Here is a 16,791-nt window from a genome sequence, read left to right on the forward strand (position 1 = left end):
TTCTTTATTTCACCTTATACAATTTCTCGTATTATGAATTTGTTAGTTTTCGTATACCCTTTGGGGTCTAAGCGCAGGGTCAGCCATTGTACAGGCCCCCTGGAGCAATTGAAGGTTAAGGGCCTTGCTCAAGGGCCCAGTAGAGTAGGATTTCTTTTTGGCATTGACGGGGATTCGAACCGGCAACCTTCGGGATACCAGCGCAGATCCTTAGCCTCAGAGCCACCATTCCACCCTTTATGTAAGAATGGCAACATTTTAAAATACATAATATAGAATTAATATCTGTCGATAAAAAAATTGAGAAATGGTGCTCCAACTGATCGCCTGTCAATCTCAATCTGCCAATTTTCATTACAAAAGACTTAATCTATGATCGACAAACTGACCAATCACAATAAACAAGCCCCCCACCCCAAAATCCAATATACGGGTTTAAAATCCGTATAGCCGTGTCGTTCTCTGTTGGCGCGATTGCATGACTGCGGGAGTTAATGAGGTAGTTGGTGCGAGTCGCATCTGCACGTGTGTTCTCAATTGCTTCATTGGCTACCTGTGGTGTGTGATTAAGGCGCTGCTGCCACGGAGGCGCAGGGAGACTGGGCTATATATACGGGACATCAGGGAAGGGGGGATATAGATGAATAGATGTACAGAGGAAGAAAAAGGAGGTTAAAGGATGTGAAAGAGCCGTCTTAGCAGCTCCAATCTGGCCGCCTGTAAGGAGGAGACAGCATGAGCTGGGACCCCGCGAAGGAGCATTAGGTTGTGGCGCTCTAGGGGCTAGTTCGCCCCACTGAATGTTCTATTGGAGTGGGGTGAGCAAGGCAGGTGTCCTCCCGAGGTATCCGAGGAATGACTGCATGAGCGCGAAGGATGAAGGGAGGAGAGCCAACCTTGGACGGTCTGGCAGTGATGTCCTTAATGGAAGCCAAGACGGAGGTCGGCCGAAAGGAGCTCAAGGCTGTTGGGTCTCCGCCGGCTGCAGGAGTAATGGGTGAGCCAGGGAGAAAGAGACGGAGGTCGGCCGTGATCGGGAAGAGTGAGACTGCATTTTAACAGGTTTATTTATTGATGTTTTTATCCCCACTGAACACTTTGTTTTATGATTTATTTATTGAAACCAGATGCACTGCACTTTTTCTTTGGACACTGTGATTATTGTTTTAATAAAAGCACTTCAGCACTTTTTGGAAATATCCCCTGGCTTCATTTGAGAAGTGTCCTCAATTGTCAGCTCATCTCGGGGACATTACTGACGGTGTTGGGTTCAGGGCTCCTATAAAGAAGATGGAAGCGTGAAGTGGACCTGCATTGTCACAGAAACATCCATTCACATACTGTATAAGAACAATGCAGCTGCACCAGGCACCAGGTGAAACACAGCACTGTTTGGATGCAGTCACAGGAAGGGCATCATCCTGCCAGTCAGTCTGCCCCACACATGTCCTTCAAAGAAAAAGCAGGGCTTACAGAGCTTGCCAAGGTGTCTTGCAAAGCCCTCTTTGTGATAATGTTTTGTGATGGTCTTTATATAAAAACATTTATATGTTACTTACATAAAAGCCCGATCGAATGTTATTTACCTTGATTTATTTACTTATCTTTCTACAGCGTAAAGTCACAAATAGACTGCAGAGCTTCCTTCGTTTGATAGACACGGGCATGCTCACATAGTACATGTGTACTGAAGTGACTTTAACTGCAAGTGGAAGCTCCTGTCACACCCTACACAACTGTGTTTGAACATATTCAGGAAAAGATCCCAGTCACCCCACGGGAGAAAGACTTTCCGAAACTGTGGTTATAAAGCTTATGAACCAGTTTCTGGACAAAGGCAGAACCATAACAACAGTTGCATTAAACGGCAAAAGCAAAGATAAGGATGAATTTGAAATTGCTGCATAGTAAACATCAGGCTTGTTATCTTAACAGGAAATGGTCTTTTACTTGTATACTTGTTAAGCATGTTAGTCTTGTGTCTACATGATAAACATCCCATGAACATTTCATACATTTGCTGCTTTTTTAAAGAGTTGTAGTGTGCTTATTTTTTTGTTTGTTTGTGTCAAGCAGTATAAGTTTTGGTAAAAAAAAAAAAAAAAAAAGTACTTCATTATTAAAATGGATTTCCATATTTATAATTACTCATCAAGAATTACAAATGTCTAGCTAGTACACTGAAGACAAAACTGTACAATAGTTTTTTTTTGTTTTTTTTAAACACAGATTTAGTGTGCATTATGCATAGCAAGATTTGGTAAAAAAATAAGTACTTCATTATTAAAATGGTAATCCATATTTATAAATACTAATCAAGAATTACAAATGTCTAGCTAGTACACTGAAGAATAAAACTATATAGTAAATTTATTTTTATTAAAAAACTAGTGCAATTAATGATTAAAATCTGTAAATGCTTGTATATTGACATTTAAGCTGTGTTTAATTGCCAGTATAAATTAATTGTGTGTAAGTATGTATATATTTTTTGTTAGAGAAATGGTGAAAAGAACTTTTTAAAATTAAATTTGTTTCAGATAAGTATATTACAGAAAAAATAAAACAATATGTCAGCTTGTAATGAGAAGCATTTTCTTTTACGTCATATGTATTGAAGATTAATATTTTTGTACAAGTTTTAGCGTACAAAAAAGTTTTAGGGTAAAAAGTTTTTTTAAACAAATTAAAGGGGGGGAAAAAAAAAAAAAAAAGAATCGGCATCGCAATCAGCCAATTTAGTAACATGAAATCGGTATCGGCCTTAAAGTTGATTGGAGCATCCCTAGCTAAGAATATTCCGATACTGAGAAAATGTACAATGTGGGTTTAATACGAAAAATAACTGGTCTGGACTTGCGTATATACACTTGAAAGGCAAACATATGTTGCTGGGTTTATTCATCAATTACACAATTGAAGCTTATGAACCTTCTTTTTAAATTTAACAAGAGAATTGGATGATTTCAGACCAAATGGAGCCCAAGAATGGAAAACAGCAGGCACTCCTTACAACTGCAGGTGAACGAAAACAAAAGTCCATATCTAAAATGTTTATTGTTCTAGAGCACAACAATTTTAACTTGTGCTAAGAAAATAAAGAAATTGTTTACCTATATTGGGATGATTTAAAATCTTCATTATTCGTACTTCTCTGAAGAGCTGAAAACAAATAGAATATGAAGAAGGTTATCGTGAGCATTCCTCAAGAACAGCATAGGACAGAAAGTACTTAGTTTTTCTTTTGGCCATAGGAACTTTTCATCTTGCCAGACAATTTTTACTATATGCATTCAAATTCCATTTTGACTAATAAATTTTCTCTCAACTTGGTGTAAATTCACTTTACTCTCCTAGAGATTCTAAATCATCAGGCTGCTGGAGAGGAACATGTTTTCTGATGCAACAATGCAAGGCAGTGATCTTTGCAATTTTGGACCTCATACCATACATAGTGCTTCCTCTGTGGCTATTTATAAGCTTTTTTTTTTTTTTTTTTTTTTTTTAAACATTTCTCAGGCAAATTGCACATACAATAAAACAAGTGTGTAAAGAGTCACCATTTTAGGTGTAAGAAATGTTATGAAAGATGCCAAGATTTGTGCCGACTGCTGAAGTAGACTGTTTTGAGATAAACCAACATTTTGCTTGCCGTTTACAAATGTTTACATTCCCTGAGCAATATGTATGGTAGTAAATGCAACTATTTCTACAAAAAAGAGGCTCCATATGGTATTCTTTTATGTGCCCAGCTGACTGAAATGTGACGTTTTGCTTTTAAAAATAAATACTGAATAAGTTTGTTAAGAAGCAGTGGAACCCTAGAAACATTTTTTTTATTGAAAACATACTAACATTTAAAGTGAAAATACATGCAAACAACTTGTGTGCTAGGGAATTAATTTTTTCACACATTCAAGCAGTTTTAGACTACCTACATATTGTCTTTGTGGTAAGACAATATGGACACACTATCAGCATGCTGAGCTAAAGGGCCATCAGCGAGTTCAAAAGAATTCAGAATCCACTTGGCATAGCCTTAGTGGATACAGTACCAAGAAAGAAATGCACGGCGATTCTAGTGGTAAATGAGTGGATACAGAGATATGCGATTCATTTCATTATTTTCTGAAATTTATGAAACAAAATGAGAATCCGAAAGCTTTTATGTAGCAAATCGTTAACATTTTTCCCAGAACATGCTGTCAATACAGTAGAGTGTCACTTCCAGAGTATTTCCCTGCCACAATGCTGCCGTTCAAGTTCAAACAGAATTTTGTGAAAACCGCACATAAGCATAATCATGATGGTATGGCCATAAGATGATAAGGGTGGACCTGGAACAGTAATGATCTGTGCCAATGATTCGTTGTTTTACAGCTTAGAACCACAATCATCTATACCACTAACAACAAACCGGTTAGAAGACTTTCATAAGATATTTGGACTTGAAATTAACTTTTCTAAAAAGTAACGCTAAATGTAATATAATGTGCTACGTAGTTAGAAGGTAAGCTCATTCACATTCTGACACAATGAAAAAAACAGTTTAACTAGTACTGAAGAAGTGACAAAATTAATTTTACTTTCATCAAACATTTTATACAAGGTATGATCTAAAAACTATGATCTATAATCTATTCAACAGTTTAGGAGTTCTCTTGCAGTATAATAATAATTCTTTGCATTTATATAGCGCTTTTCAAACTACTCGAAGCGCTCAGCAATTGCAAGTTAAGGGCCTTGCTCAAGGGCCCAACAGTGCAGAGTCTCTTTTGGCATTTACGGGATTCGAACCAGCAACCTTCCGATTGCCAGTGCAGACCCTTGCCTCAGAGCCACCACTCTGCCATATAGATGGGAAGACAGTTTTAGTACCATTTCCAGAGTATCTCTTTTTCCAATGGAAAATTGTGTGGGTTGCTCACTCAAAAAAGTGAGAAATAAAATGTATACACTATGCCTACACAAACAATCTATTGTACAAGGAAGTTTAATTTGATTAATTTAGTTACTTATTAAATGTGTTCATTTTTATTTATATCATTCCCTACAGTATGGGTAACAGAAATAGTACACTTTGAAATATGCCAATAACACACACCATATTTCTGCATTTTGGCTTCTTCAATTCCATGCTACAGCACCATTGGACAAATCTATATTTTAGTCAAGGGAAAAAAGTAAGCCAAACTTCATTAGAGAGAGAGACAGAGACAGAGAGAGATGATCATCTGACTCTCACCAAGATTCTATATGTGTGTTCATGATGGGCAATATATTAGCACATCATAAAACTCTGTGTAGTTAACTGCCGTCTCTCCAAAACCCAAAATAAAATCATGCTGCTATTTTTTTATGACATGCAGGTATAAAATGTCTTGGTTTAGTGCCATCATTGGCATAACATTTAAAAGAAAAAAGAAAAAAAAATACAAATATTGCAAAATATTATCTTTAAATAAGAAAAAAAACATTACTGAAGTAATTTATCTGCATATGCAACTGTTTTCTGTAAAAGTGGCAAAACTACACACCTCAAACAATTATTGTAAACAAAGAGAAAGCACATTTCACATTGAAATCTAAAAGCTCATCACTACACAAAGAACAAGATGAATTTAATCAGAAATATTCATTTGCTAAAATACTGTATTGCAACCTGTTTAGTAATGCCTATGTGAGAATACTGAATGCTGTAGTTACTAAGATAATAAACAGTACCGGTAGGATCAATCATATTTTATCATCAAATAATATAGACCAAATCCTTGACAACAACAATATTCCTATTGTTCCCATACTAATATGCCACTATGGGGCCATCCATAACTGACTGGGGTTGTGATGGTGTTACGACTTTTGTGACACTATTTGACAAAGGGGGGAGTGGGTGTTGACATATTGTGACATCACAAAGCTGAAAAATAACTGATACTGATGATGGTCAGAGTTAGTTACACTTTCAAGTCTTGGGTTTATGCAGAAGCCAACATCAACATTGCTGTAGCAGCATACTCTGAGCCAAGTCATCAGTCAGTGCACCACCAATGTATATAGCATGTGACTAGCATCTACATGTAGGCCTAGTTATTTCATTAAGTAAAAGTAAAGTGCCCATAAACTGGCTGGATGTGTGGTTAATGTTTAACCTGTGCACACTGCTAATAATTTGCTTTAGAAAAAACATGGCCTAACAAAAGCTTTCTATTGTTATTTTGACAGCATTAAGTTCACTTGATTGCCTCTGGAGGGGTAAGGGGTGGGGTAGTCATGTCCCAAGTTTGTGATAACAATAATAATTTACATTTCTGTAATGTTTTTCTCACTACTCAAAGTACTTTACACATTTAGTGGGAAGCCACTTCAACCACTACTAATGTGTAGCATCCACCTACATGATGCGATAGCAGCGATTTTTGAAACATTCACCACACATTAGCAGTTAGGTGGTGAAGGGGTGAGAGAGTTAGCTAATTAGAGACAGAATGATTAGGGGGCCAGAATGACTAGACTGAGGTGGGCAATTTAGCCAGGACATCAGGATACACCCTACTCTTTACAAAGGATGCCCAGGGATCTTTTATGATCACAGAGTGAGGACCTTGGTTATACATCGCCTCTAAAGGACAGCATTTTTACAGCACTGTGTCCAAATCACCTCAATGGGGAACTGGATCACCATTCAGACCACAGGGTAAGTACCTCCTGCTGGCCTTGCCAACACCTCTTCCAACATGAACCCAAGCATTACCTGGTTGGTCTACCAACCAAGTACTAGCAGGGCCTGAACATGCTTAGCTTCAGGTGGATGACCTGTTCTCAAGTGTGGTATGGCTGCTGTTCTGTCAATACTGAAAGAAGGTTAGGAGATTTGTGGCAAAATGTGATTATGGGCGATTTTTGAGGGAGGGGGTAATTTTGTGCCAAAAGTGTGAGGACATTAATGGACGACCCCTATAAATGAAAACCTTCACATGATCACAATTTGTTTTGAAATCTTAAGATTACTGGGAAAAAAAACGCTAAATGTAGATGTGTTATTTAACATAATTAAATATCATACATTAATGAAACAAAATTACCTTTTGTAGACTAGTAGGATTTAGCTGTGTTTTGTCAATTATTTTTATTGCAACCTGAAAAAGATAATTTCATTTTAGTTGCAAAATTTGACAACCAAAACACTGCAAAGCATGAAAAAGCAGTCTATCACTATAGAGCATGAAAATACATTTCTACTAAAAGTTTCACTGAAGCACAAACATGAACAATTATGGCTAAAACAAAATTAAATGAATGGCCAATGCAGATGTTAAGATGTGCAATCACTCTGTAAAATATTTTCAAGAAAACACAAAATTACCGCAACACACACAAAAATCCTGTAAATACATGTTGAGTACTTCAAAAATTCAAAGGCATATTTTTTATACAGTACATTGTTTCAACTGGGTCTTCCCATCAATGAGATTTTAAAAAGAAATCTTGTTTCAAATACTCACTATTAGGAGACTGTAAAATGCAACTGAAATATGGGCAACTCTTATGCACATGAGGCTCAAAATGTTCTCCTAATCTTTCTGTGACAGTGAATACAGAGGCAAGGGAAACATTTTCAAATAATCCACCTATCCATCTATCTATCTCTAAAACTGCTTATCATGAGGAGGGTTGTGAGGAAGTAAGGCGTGAGGTAGGAACAACCTCTGGAGAGGGTACCAGTTCATCATAGGGCAAAAACACTCACATAAATGCATTGAGCCCATTTTAGAAATGCCAGTTCCTCTAATCTTAAGGTTTTTGGTCTGCAGGAGGAAACTGGAGCACCCGGAGGAAACCCAAACAAAACATGGAGAACATGCAGACTCCAAACAAAGAGAACCCAGGACATGAACACTGGTCTCCCCATGAGGAAGCAGCATTACCAGTGTACCACCATGTTGCCCTTTGAAATAATCAGAATTAAGGGTAAATTTTACACAAACATTAGGATGTTCTTGTTTACGAAGAGAATGATTGGCTCATGGAATATGTTGTCAAGTAGTATGGTAGACAGTAGAACTTTAAGGACTTTCAAAGCTAGACTTGATATTTTGGAAGAACTAACATAGGCTTGGCAAGCTTTGCTGGGCTAAATGGCCTTTTCTCTTCCAGATTGTTCTAACAGGCTATAAATTCTCCCTTATTCCCCTCTGCTCTCCTGTTTCGCTCTTAACTCTCTTTTGTCCTCTGTCTGCTGTGGTGACCTATCAGTGTATTCTGGCCCATAACGATGATGGCTCATTTTTAATTCACAGTGACAAGTCATAATATATTTGTCAGTCTAAATACCTCTGTATTAAAAAAATTCATAATGTACATTTATACTTTGATTTCAAGCAGCTAACTACCCTGGAAAACTGAACTGAACAAGCGCAAAAGCACTCTAACTTGAATGTTGTGGCTGTGTCCGTGCCATGTTTTGCCTATACCTTTCTTCAGAGCAATCGACTTCTACCCATTTATTTGCATTTCAATTCAAAATCACCACCAGAAAACATCAATAGTAACACTGTACAGTTGTGCTTTGTGGCTATGCTAGTCAGGAGGGCGGAAGGGGGTCAGTGACAATGTCCCCTCTAAGGAGTGGCCAGGTGAATACAAATTTTTTTCGTGTGAGCCAACAAGTTCTAAAAATCAAAAAATTTTGTGCATCAGTATAACCAATGCATTTCTTTTTATAGCACAAAAATATCACATATAAAATTATTTACTGTTAACATATTTAGTGTTAACTATCGAAAAATTACTAAATTGATAAAATAGTCTTTTTTATAAAAAGTTTATTTCTACTTAAAATTTCACTGAATATTCCAAATGTTTCTCTTCCAACCTTTGTCTTCCATAACTTATAAACTCTATTGACATTAACAGTCTGTAAAGAACTTATAATTCTTATCACTCTTTCCAAATGCTTGGCATCTAAAAATTATCTAGATATTTTTATATTGTTCATTAGAATAGATCTTCTTCCACAGTTGGAACCCAAGGTCTGGAATGCCCCACAAATGTCCAAAAAAGTGAAAATAACTTCTTGAACTGATCCTGTTATTTAGTAAATGTAAACAAATCTGAAAATGTCTTTACAGTTCCACTTTCTATTTTTTTTCTTAATCACTACCTTGAACCTTGTTTAGTGTGTTATATGCAATCACATTTGCCTCTGCAGCTTTGGCAAGTCCTTCAAATGTTACCTTCTCAAGAGATGATCTGCAGAAAATTGAGAATTTCCTAAAGGCCAATTCACTCAATGTCACCCATCAGGTTATTGTCTTTCCAAGCACCATCTATATGCAGATCCTCAAGATGTGCCACACAATGTCACTATGATAACTGTGGAATGGAAATCCACAAAGTAAGCTACACCTTTTTGTTTAACCTGAATGACTGATGCGCCGTTCAAGGTAAACATTATCATCTGGTTTAAATTTAACTTGTTTTCATATAAAACTGTTGAATGGCGCCAAAAACAGAAACTGTCACAAGCTGTTATGATAACAACAGTTTTAAGAATTGATTCATTTTCATTCCTAGATTTAATACATAAAAATTTTTGAAACTTATTTCAGTTGATTCAATGACTAAGTGAGTGAGGTATGCAAACTTTTAAATTTTTTCTTTTTTTAAATATACACACTCAAACAAAAAGGTGCAATTCTTACATCACCAGCTACCTGGTATTTTAACTTATTTGGCAAAATGATCATGAATATCCTAGAATTTATTTTCACAGTCACTAAAACCAAGTAGTAAAATTTTTACCTCATTTGGTGACACTTGCTTTTGCTGTACAAGTTTTATTTCTGACTTCACATTCTTGCTTAGATCCTCAATCTTTTTTTGTCAACAAACATTCGATTGCTTTTTAGGTTTTGTAACTACATAGATATGATCTGGTTCAAAGCAAGATGGTTCACTTTCCAGTCATTCCATGCTACATGCTTACTGGTCAGTAATTGACTTGCTTTATTACATCCATCCATCCATCCATTGTCTCCCACTTATCCGAGGTCGGGTCGCGGGGGCAGCAGCTTGAGCAGAGATGCCCAGACTTCCCTCTCCCCGGCCACTTCTTCTAGCTCTTCCGGGAGAATCCCAAGGCGTTCCCAGGCCAGTCGAGAGACATAGTCCCTCCAGCGTGTCTTGGGTCTTCCCCGGGGCCTCCTCCTGGTTGGACGTGCCCGGAACACCTCACCAGGGAGGTGTCCAGGAGGCATCCTGATCAGATGCCCGAGCCACCTCATCTGACTCCTCTCGATGCGGAGGAGCAGCGGCTCTACTCCGAGCCCCTCCCGGATGACTGAGCTTCTCACCCTATCTTTAAGGGAAAGCCCAGACACCCTGCGGAGGAAACTCATTTCAGCCGCTTGTATTCGTGATCTCGTTCTTTCGGTCACTACCCATAGCTCATGACCATAGGTGAGGGTAGGAACATAGATCGACTGGTAAATTGAGAGCTTCGCCTTGTGGCTCAGCTCCTTTTTCACCATGACAGACCGATGCAGCGCCCGCATTACTGCGGATGCCGCACCGATCCGCCTGTCGATCTCACGCTCCATTCTTCCCTCACTCGTGAACAAGACCCCGAGATACTTTAACTCCTCCACTTGGGGCAAAATCTCGCTACCAACCCTGAGAGGTTGCTTTATTACATTTTTTATAAAATTTAATTTAGTTTGTAAGTCCAATTATCTTGTCGCGATTGACCACATAACATCTGTAAGGAATACTTGTTAAATGTATGAACGATCATTCACATGCTCAGGTTAGAGATAACAGTGGCATGAGTTCTGCAGCCTGAGTCCTCACACTTTATTGTGCCCTTAGGAAAATGAAGTACTATAACGTGGAATGATACTAGACATATGTTTCAGATGATCCTTTATACATTTCTAATTGAACAGTAAAGAATGGTGCTACAGGAAGAGACTGGTAAATAAGGGTACCACAGACCCTGTAACTTTATATATATATATATATATATATATATATATATATAAAAAAAAAAAAAAAAAAGGATTTTGTTTTTCGTTCTCTCCATCTGCATTGTCTGTACTATGAAAATGTAACAATATATTTCCATTTTTGTCTTAACGGTTTTACTATAAAATATAATACCTCAAGTAATCCGCAATGTCAATATAACTTATGTAATGCTTAATTTATGCTGAATCAGAAGATATAGAAAACTTGATACGATGGCATCATCAATCACTGTTGATATGATAGAATGAATGTGTTTTAAGTTTGTACTATGTGTTTCATATTTTTACAATGAAAGTTTAAAAACTTTCCATTTTATGATTTGACAAATATTTATTTTTTCCTGACGTTCAGCATTGGTGCCCACTGATGCCTACTGTATCAGGAATTTTGTCTTCTTCATTCTCCATAAAAACAATGTTTCTCTATCATAACTGCAAACACTGGGTAAGCAACAGATCAAAAAATATTTTGGATATAGTACTCCTTGAAAGATGCCAAGTGTTAACCATTACATTTTTATTGAGACTGAAAGTAGCCATCCTCTATGGACAGCCTACAAACAATGTACCCATTCATAGAATTTACATAGCAAATGCTTGCAAACTGTTTGAGTATATTCTAACAACTTAAGAAGGCATTACAAAAAAAAAGATGTCTATGAAGATATTTTAACTAGATACTCTTATAGAGCAAATATACGCCACCTTAACTGAAGTGCAAGAACCATGTTTCATATAAAACATTTCTTACCTCTCTTCCAGTAAGGATATGTCTTGCTAGTTTCACTTTAGCAAAGTTTCCTTTGCCTATTGTTTTGAGAAGACGGTAATTGCCAATGTGAGGTTGCTCATCTGCAGAGGACTGGAGAGAGTTTCTACAGCGAGCTCCTGGACGACGAGATGACACTTCACAACGACCATCACTTTGTGATGTATGCTGAAATGACAAGACAGACAACTAGATGAACGCTGTAGGAATTACTGCTTTGTTTGTTTTAATAAGTGCAGCAAATAAAGTATTGGTCATATTAAACATTTATAAAGTATGTCAAGTAACATTTCATATTTAAAACAATATACAGTATAACAGACTTTCAAGAGGCCTTTGACACAGTCCCAAATAGAATTTTAATTGAAGCTGATGAGGAAATTGTGCTGCAAACAAAATAGTAATGCCAAAAAAATGACACTTCATCAAAAGTTTCGATCACAACTCAGACTAAACACAGATAAACCCAGCATGCAAGATATGCCACTGCCAAGTACCTACAAAGACTGGTAATACAACAAATCAATTCCGCCACCTCAAAAGATACCACCTGATTGAATATGAAAATTGCCAGAAAGAATGCTCAAGCGATGGGGCTAGCAAATACTCAAGTAATGGTGCAGTACCTAGTCTGCAGCTCTATGACGAATGTTGAGCAAAACTAAAGGCTGCTTTGAAGGACGCGAGTTACTTTACCTCTTAAACGTTGAGTTGGACAGTGGAACTGTCCATAACTCTTACTAGAAACTACATTGAAGCAGAATGGAATTTACATAGCAAATGCTTGCAAACTGTTTTTTCTGGTGGATCAGCAGAACTCATCTGAATGGTGCTTGAGGATGTCCTGTCGTCCTAGGGGCTTACAGAGGACTGCCAGGTATGCATAATGACAGAGCACAGTGAACATTGTCTAGACAGTCGCCGAGTAAATGAAAAACCAAAGTAAAAAGGACTTGCATGCAATATTTCAGACAATGGCTCCACCTAACAACTGGCAAGTGAATAAACATTTTACATGACAAAACTTCAAATTTACTACATGAAATTAATATTGTTATAATAGTAATAAAAAAATTAATAAAACAAATACAAATGAATATATAGTTCTCTCTACAGAGAGAGAGAGCAAGAAGAGACAACGGAATTAACAGATTCATAGTTGAGTATAGGAAAGTGGTTAGTGCTTTCTCTTGTTCTTGGAAAAAGCAGACAGATCTGGCAGAAACTCAAGGGTTGTTTTATTTGCCAAAGCAGAAACTAACTAATCACCTATGAGAAAGGAAAAGGGGGGCAGCAGAGGTTGATGGGTGTCTAATCAAAAAATGGTTGGGAGAGTGCTGGAGCTTAAGGCCATTTCAAAGGTATGATCTACTGACAAAAAACACCTCATGTACGTGTTACAGTCTGTCCATAAGGCGCTAAATCCTCTGGTTAGTTTGACACATAGGATTCTCCCAACAGAACATCTAAGTGTTTCATATATGAAGCTCGTGCTCCAACTGCTTATTGAGTAAATCCTAAAGGAAGAGGACTCAGACCTCACAAAGAACATTAATAGTACTGATGCTACGACTGATGACCTTTTCGACATAGTATCCCTCCTTGCTCCTCCATTCAAAATCCACTAATTGAACATAAATGCAAGAGCCGTGGCTAAAATGATGGAAGAAGGCCATAGGCACATTACCAGCTGGACTTCACAGTTCAGTCAGTACAGCAGGAGGCGAATGAGAATCATCAGCACTAGCCAAAAACAGAGGAACACACTGGGCAGCTGTTTCAAAATATCTCATTTTGTCATAGCAGCTGGACTCACAGATCAACAATCAACAATTCTTTATTAGCATACCACATCACTGACAGCCGTCTTCAAGAATATATAGTGAAATGTTAAGGTTAGATCTAAATAATTCAGCTTTGTTTACATTGTAGAAATGTATAAATACCAAGTTTATTTCAATTTTTTTTTTCACAGAATTAATTCTTATCTGACACATCTTTAATACATGAAAATATTTTGTGTGATCTTAGGCTATATAGTCCCAGTATCAAGTAGAAGCTTCCTTTCAGGGTTTTATTCAATACTGATTTCTTTTCAAACAATACTTCCTAAATGTATTATTTTTGTATATCTGACAAAGTAACTTTATTTAAAGGCACAGACTGTGCAACATCTTCAAAGCTAGAACAAGCCGGCATGTGCATGCACATAAGGCAAAATTAGTGTTACCAATCAACCAGACAGCATTCTTAACAGCAGTAGAAAACCCACATGATTGTTACATCTAATAATAAAAAAAGCTAAAAAATGCAACATATGCCCTGTTCAATACAGTTTTAATTAGGTTGACTACCTTTTCTGTAACTTTCTACAACATGGTTGTTGCTAACATGCTTATTCTGATAAACCTGACTGTATGCTTTGTTCATTTATGTTAAAAGATGCCAATTAAATATTAGGTAAGTATCCCTGATAAACAAATAAAAAAATCACTTAAACAGTTTTAAAATTGCACTTACAAGGTGTAAATAGAAAGTGACACTTCAATAAGAGGAAGTCAACAAGATATGACTATGACAATACTGGGCAATGTACATGTTAATAGAATTCTAATAGGTACAACTGACATTAACGACAAGACTGTTCTTCTAAACATTGCTCCCCACTATCACTGTTCCACTGGAAATAAAGTCAGTTGCTTTAAACAGTAATATACTGTATGTTTATAAACAACTAGCCCATAGTTATCAGAGGATGTAGAAAGAACATACATTAAGGGTACCCAGTATTGGTCACTCTCTTAAGGGTTTTCATGAGCACTAAATAAGTACTGGACATGAAAGTTAAGCTTCAAATTTAAACATGGACTGGGCTTAAAATACAAAATATTGCCAAACAATAATGAATGAGAAAGTATGTCAGTAAGTGATTTGAATTTTCTTCTATTACAAAAAGACAGGAAAATAATGTAGTAGTGGAAATACTTAAGAGGATTGTTTTTCACTTGAGATAGAAGGACACAAGCTGTGCAAAACAATCCATATTAAACACATGGCACTCTCATACCAGTTAGATTTCCTTATGTTTTTGACCTTTGTACCTGGGATAACCTTGTGTGAACACTAACTTTATTTCAGCTAGAGCTGTCACATGCAAATGTGAAGTTAACATATACATTTTACACACAACATTAATATTTTAAATAAAATTTAAAGCTTCAAATCTCTTTAGTAGACTTTGTGTTATTGAAGTTAACACTAAGTTTCATTTGCTTGAGGACTGACCTGAGTTACAAGATGCATAATCAGGTTCAGATTGCAGTCAAACCTTGCATTTGGAAACCTCTAATGAGGAAGGAACCACTACCTACTTGCATTAATATCAAAACATCCATATGTCTATCACAAACATTTAACACAAAAATAAGTACAGATTCATTTTTCTAATCATAAAATGCCACTAGGTCAATTCATATTGTGAACAGACTGCTAACTCTTTAATGTACAAGAGATTTTATTTTGGATATAACATATGCACTTATTTTCTGCAGCAATGACACATGCTCGCATTACCTGTTGATACATTAAAACCCTGAATAAATTTTGCTTGCACAGGCCTTTAATTCTCTGTCAAGTACAGATAAATCTCAAACACAAACAAAGCTGTTTGTCATTTGTAAGTTTTGGGGGTTAAAACCAGAAAATGTAATTTATGTGGAGAAATTGATAGGAGGGGCCAATTTTATAAAAGTTTATACTAGCAATTTAAACACCACAAAACTTGACACTTTTAGAGTAAGTTGATTCAAATTTTTAATTTGTTACTGTGGATTGTCATTAATAATACTGAGATAATACTTAGACCAGGGGTGGGCAAAGTCATTCCTGGAGGGCCGCATTGGCTGCAGGTTTTTGTTCCAACCCAATTGCTTAATAAGAAGCACTTATTGCTCTAGAAACACTTCTGCTTCATTTTAGTTATCTCCCTCATTAAGATTTTGAACCCTTATTGCTTATTTAAGTCTTAAACAGCTGCATTCTCGGTTTTTAATTGCTCCTTATTAGCAATTAGATGCAAATGACAAAAGAAATCAGCAGTTATCTGTTTTGCTTGTTACCCTTTACACCTGTGTATATTTATCGTGCAGTATTTGGTTTAATTAAATACTTGGAAGGAAAAAGAGAAAAAAGTGAAGGATTGAGAATTATCCATCTGTTTTACACTTCAAAGTATTTGAATGATATCCTTAGAATGGGGGGAAAAAAATCTAGGATATGAGAATGACTTGACATAGCAGAGTTAAAGCTCTAACAAGCCATGAAATGTAATTATTGACAAGGATTGTTTTCTAATTAAGCAACTGGGTTGGAACAAAAACCTGCAGCCACTGCAGCCCTCCAGGAATGACTTTGCCCACCCCTGACTTAGACCATTACAACGCAACCTTAAGAACATTAAGTGATTTTATTTGCAAAGCACATAAAGACTCATGGTGTCTCAGTTTATATCGGGGTAGGCAATGTCATTCCATGATGGGCACAGAGGCTGAAGGTTTTCGTTCCATCCCAATTGCTTAATTAGAAACTAGTTCCTGCCAATCTCAGACCTTATTTAATATTATGGCTTAATAGCCTGTAATGTTAGGTTTTTATATCATAGATTTGTTTTGCCGGTCCAAGTACATCATCTAAATGATCTGAAGCCTAAGAAAGATAATTTTCAGTCTAACATTTTTCTCTTAAGTATTTTATTAAACCAAACAGTGCATGATAAATCCACACAGGTGAAAATGGAAGCAAGTTAGATGAACTGCTGGCTCCTTTGTCATTTTCATTTTATTGCTAATAAGGAGCCATTAAAATAGCAAATGCAGCTGTTTAAGACTGAAATAAGCAGTTAAGTGTGGGGAACTTTAACAAGCAAGACCATCAAAAGGTTGCTTGAGCAATAAGTGTTGCATCAGCAATAACTGACCTCTCATTAAGAAACTGGTT

General features: G+C 36.6%; 1 protein-coding gene across 8 annotated transcripts in view; it reads right to left on the reverse strand.

Moving 5' to 3' along the window:
* The window catches only part of mark3a (MAP/microtubule affinity-regulating kinase 3a), a 106,315-nt gene that overhangs the window by 78,493 nt on the left and 11,031 nt on the right, over positions 1-16,791 (reverse strand). For all 8 annotated transcript variants that reach the window (XM_028822099.2, XM_028822097.2, XM_028822098.2 and 5 more), the window contains exons 2-4: positions 11,779-11,964; positions 7,086-7,139; positions 3,114-3,162 (exon numbers count right to left, since the gene is read on the reverse strand). In XM_028822099.2, the coding sequence (XP_028677932.2) occupies positions 3,114-3,162; positions 7,086-7,139; positions 11,779-11,964 (289 nt within the window). The remainder of the gene's footprint in view (positions 1-3,113; positions 3,163-7,085; positions 7,140-11,778; positions 11,965-16,791) is intronic.

The sequence above is a fragment of the Erpetoichthys calabaricus genome, chromosome 16 (assembly GCF_900747795.2).
Source record: "Erpetoichthys calabaricus chromosome 16, fErpCal1.3, whole genome shotgun sequence".
NCBI classification, from domain to species: Eukaryota; Metazoa; Chordata; class Cladistia; order Polypteriformes; family Polypteridae; genus Erpetoichthys; species Erpetoichthys calabaricus.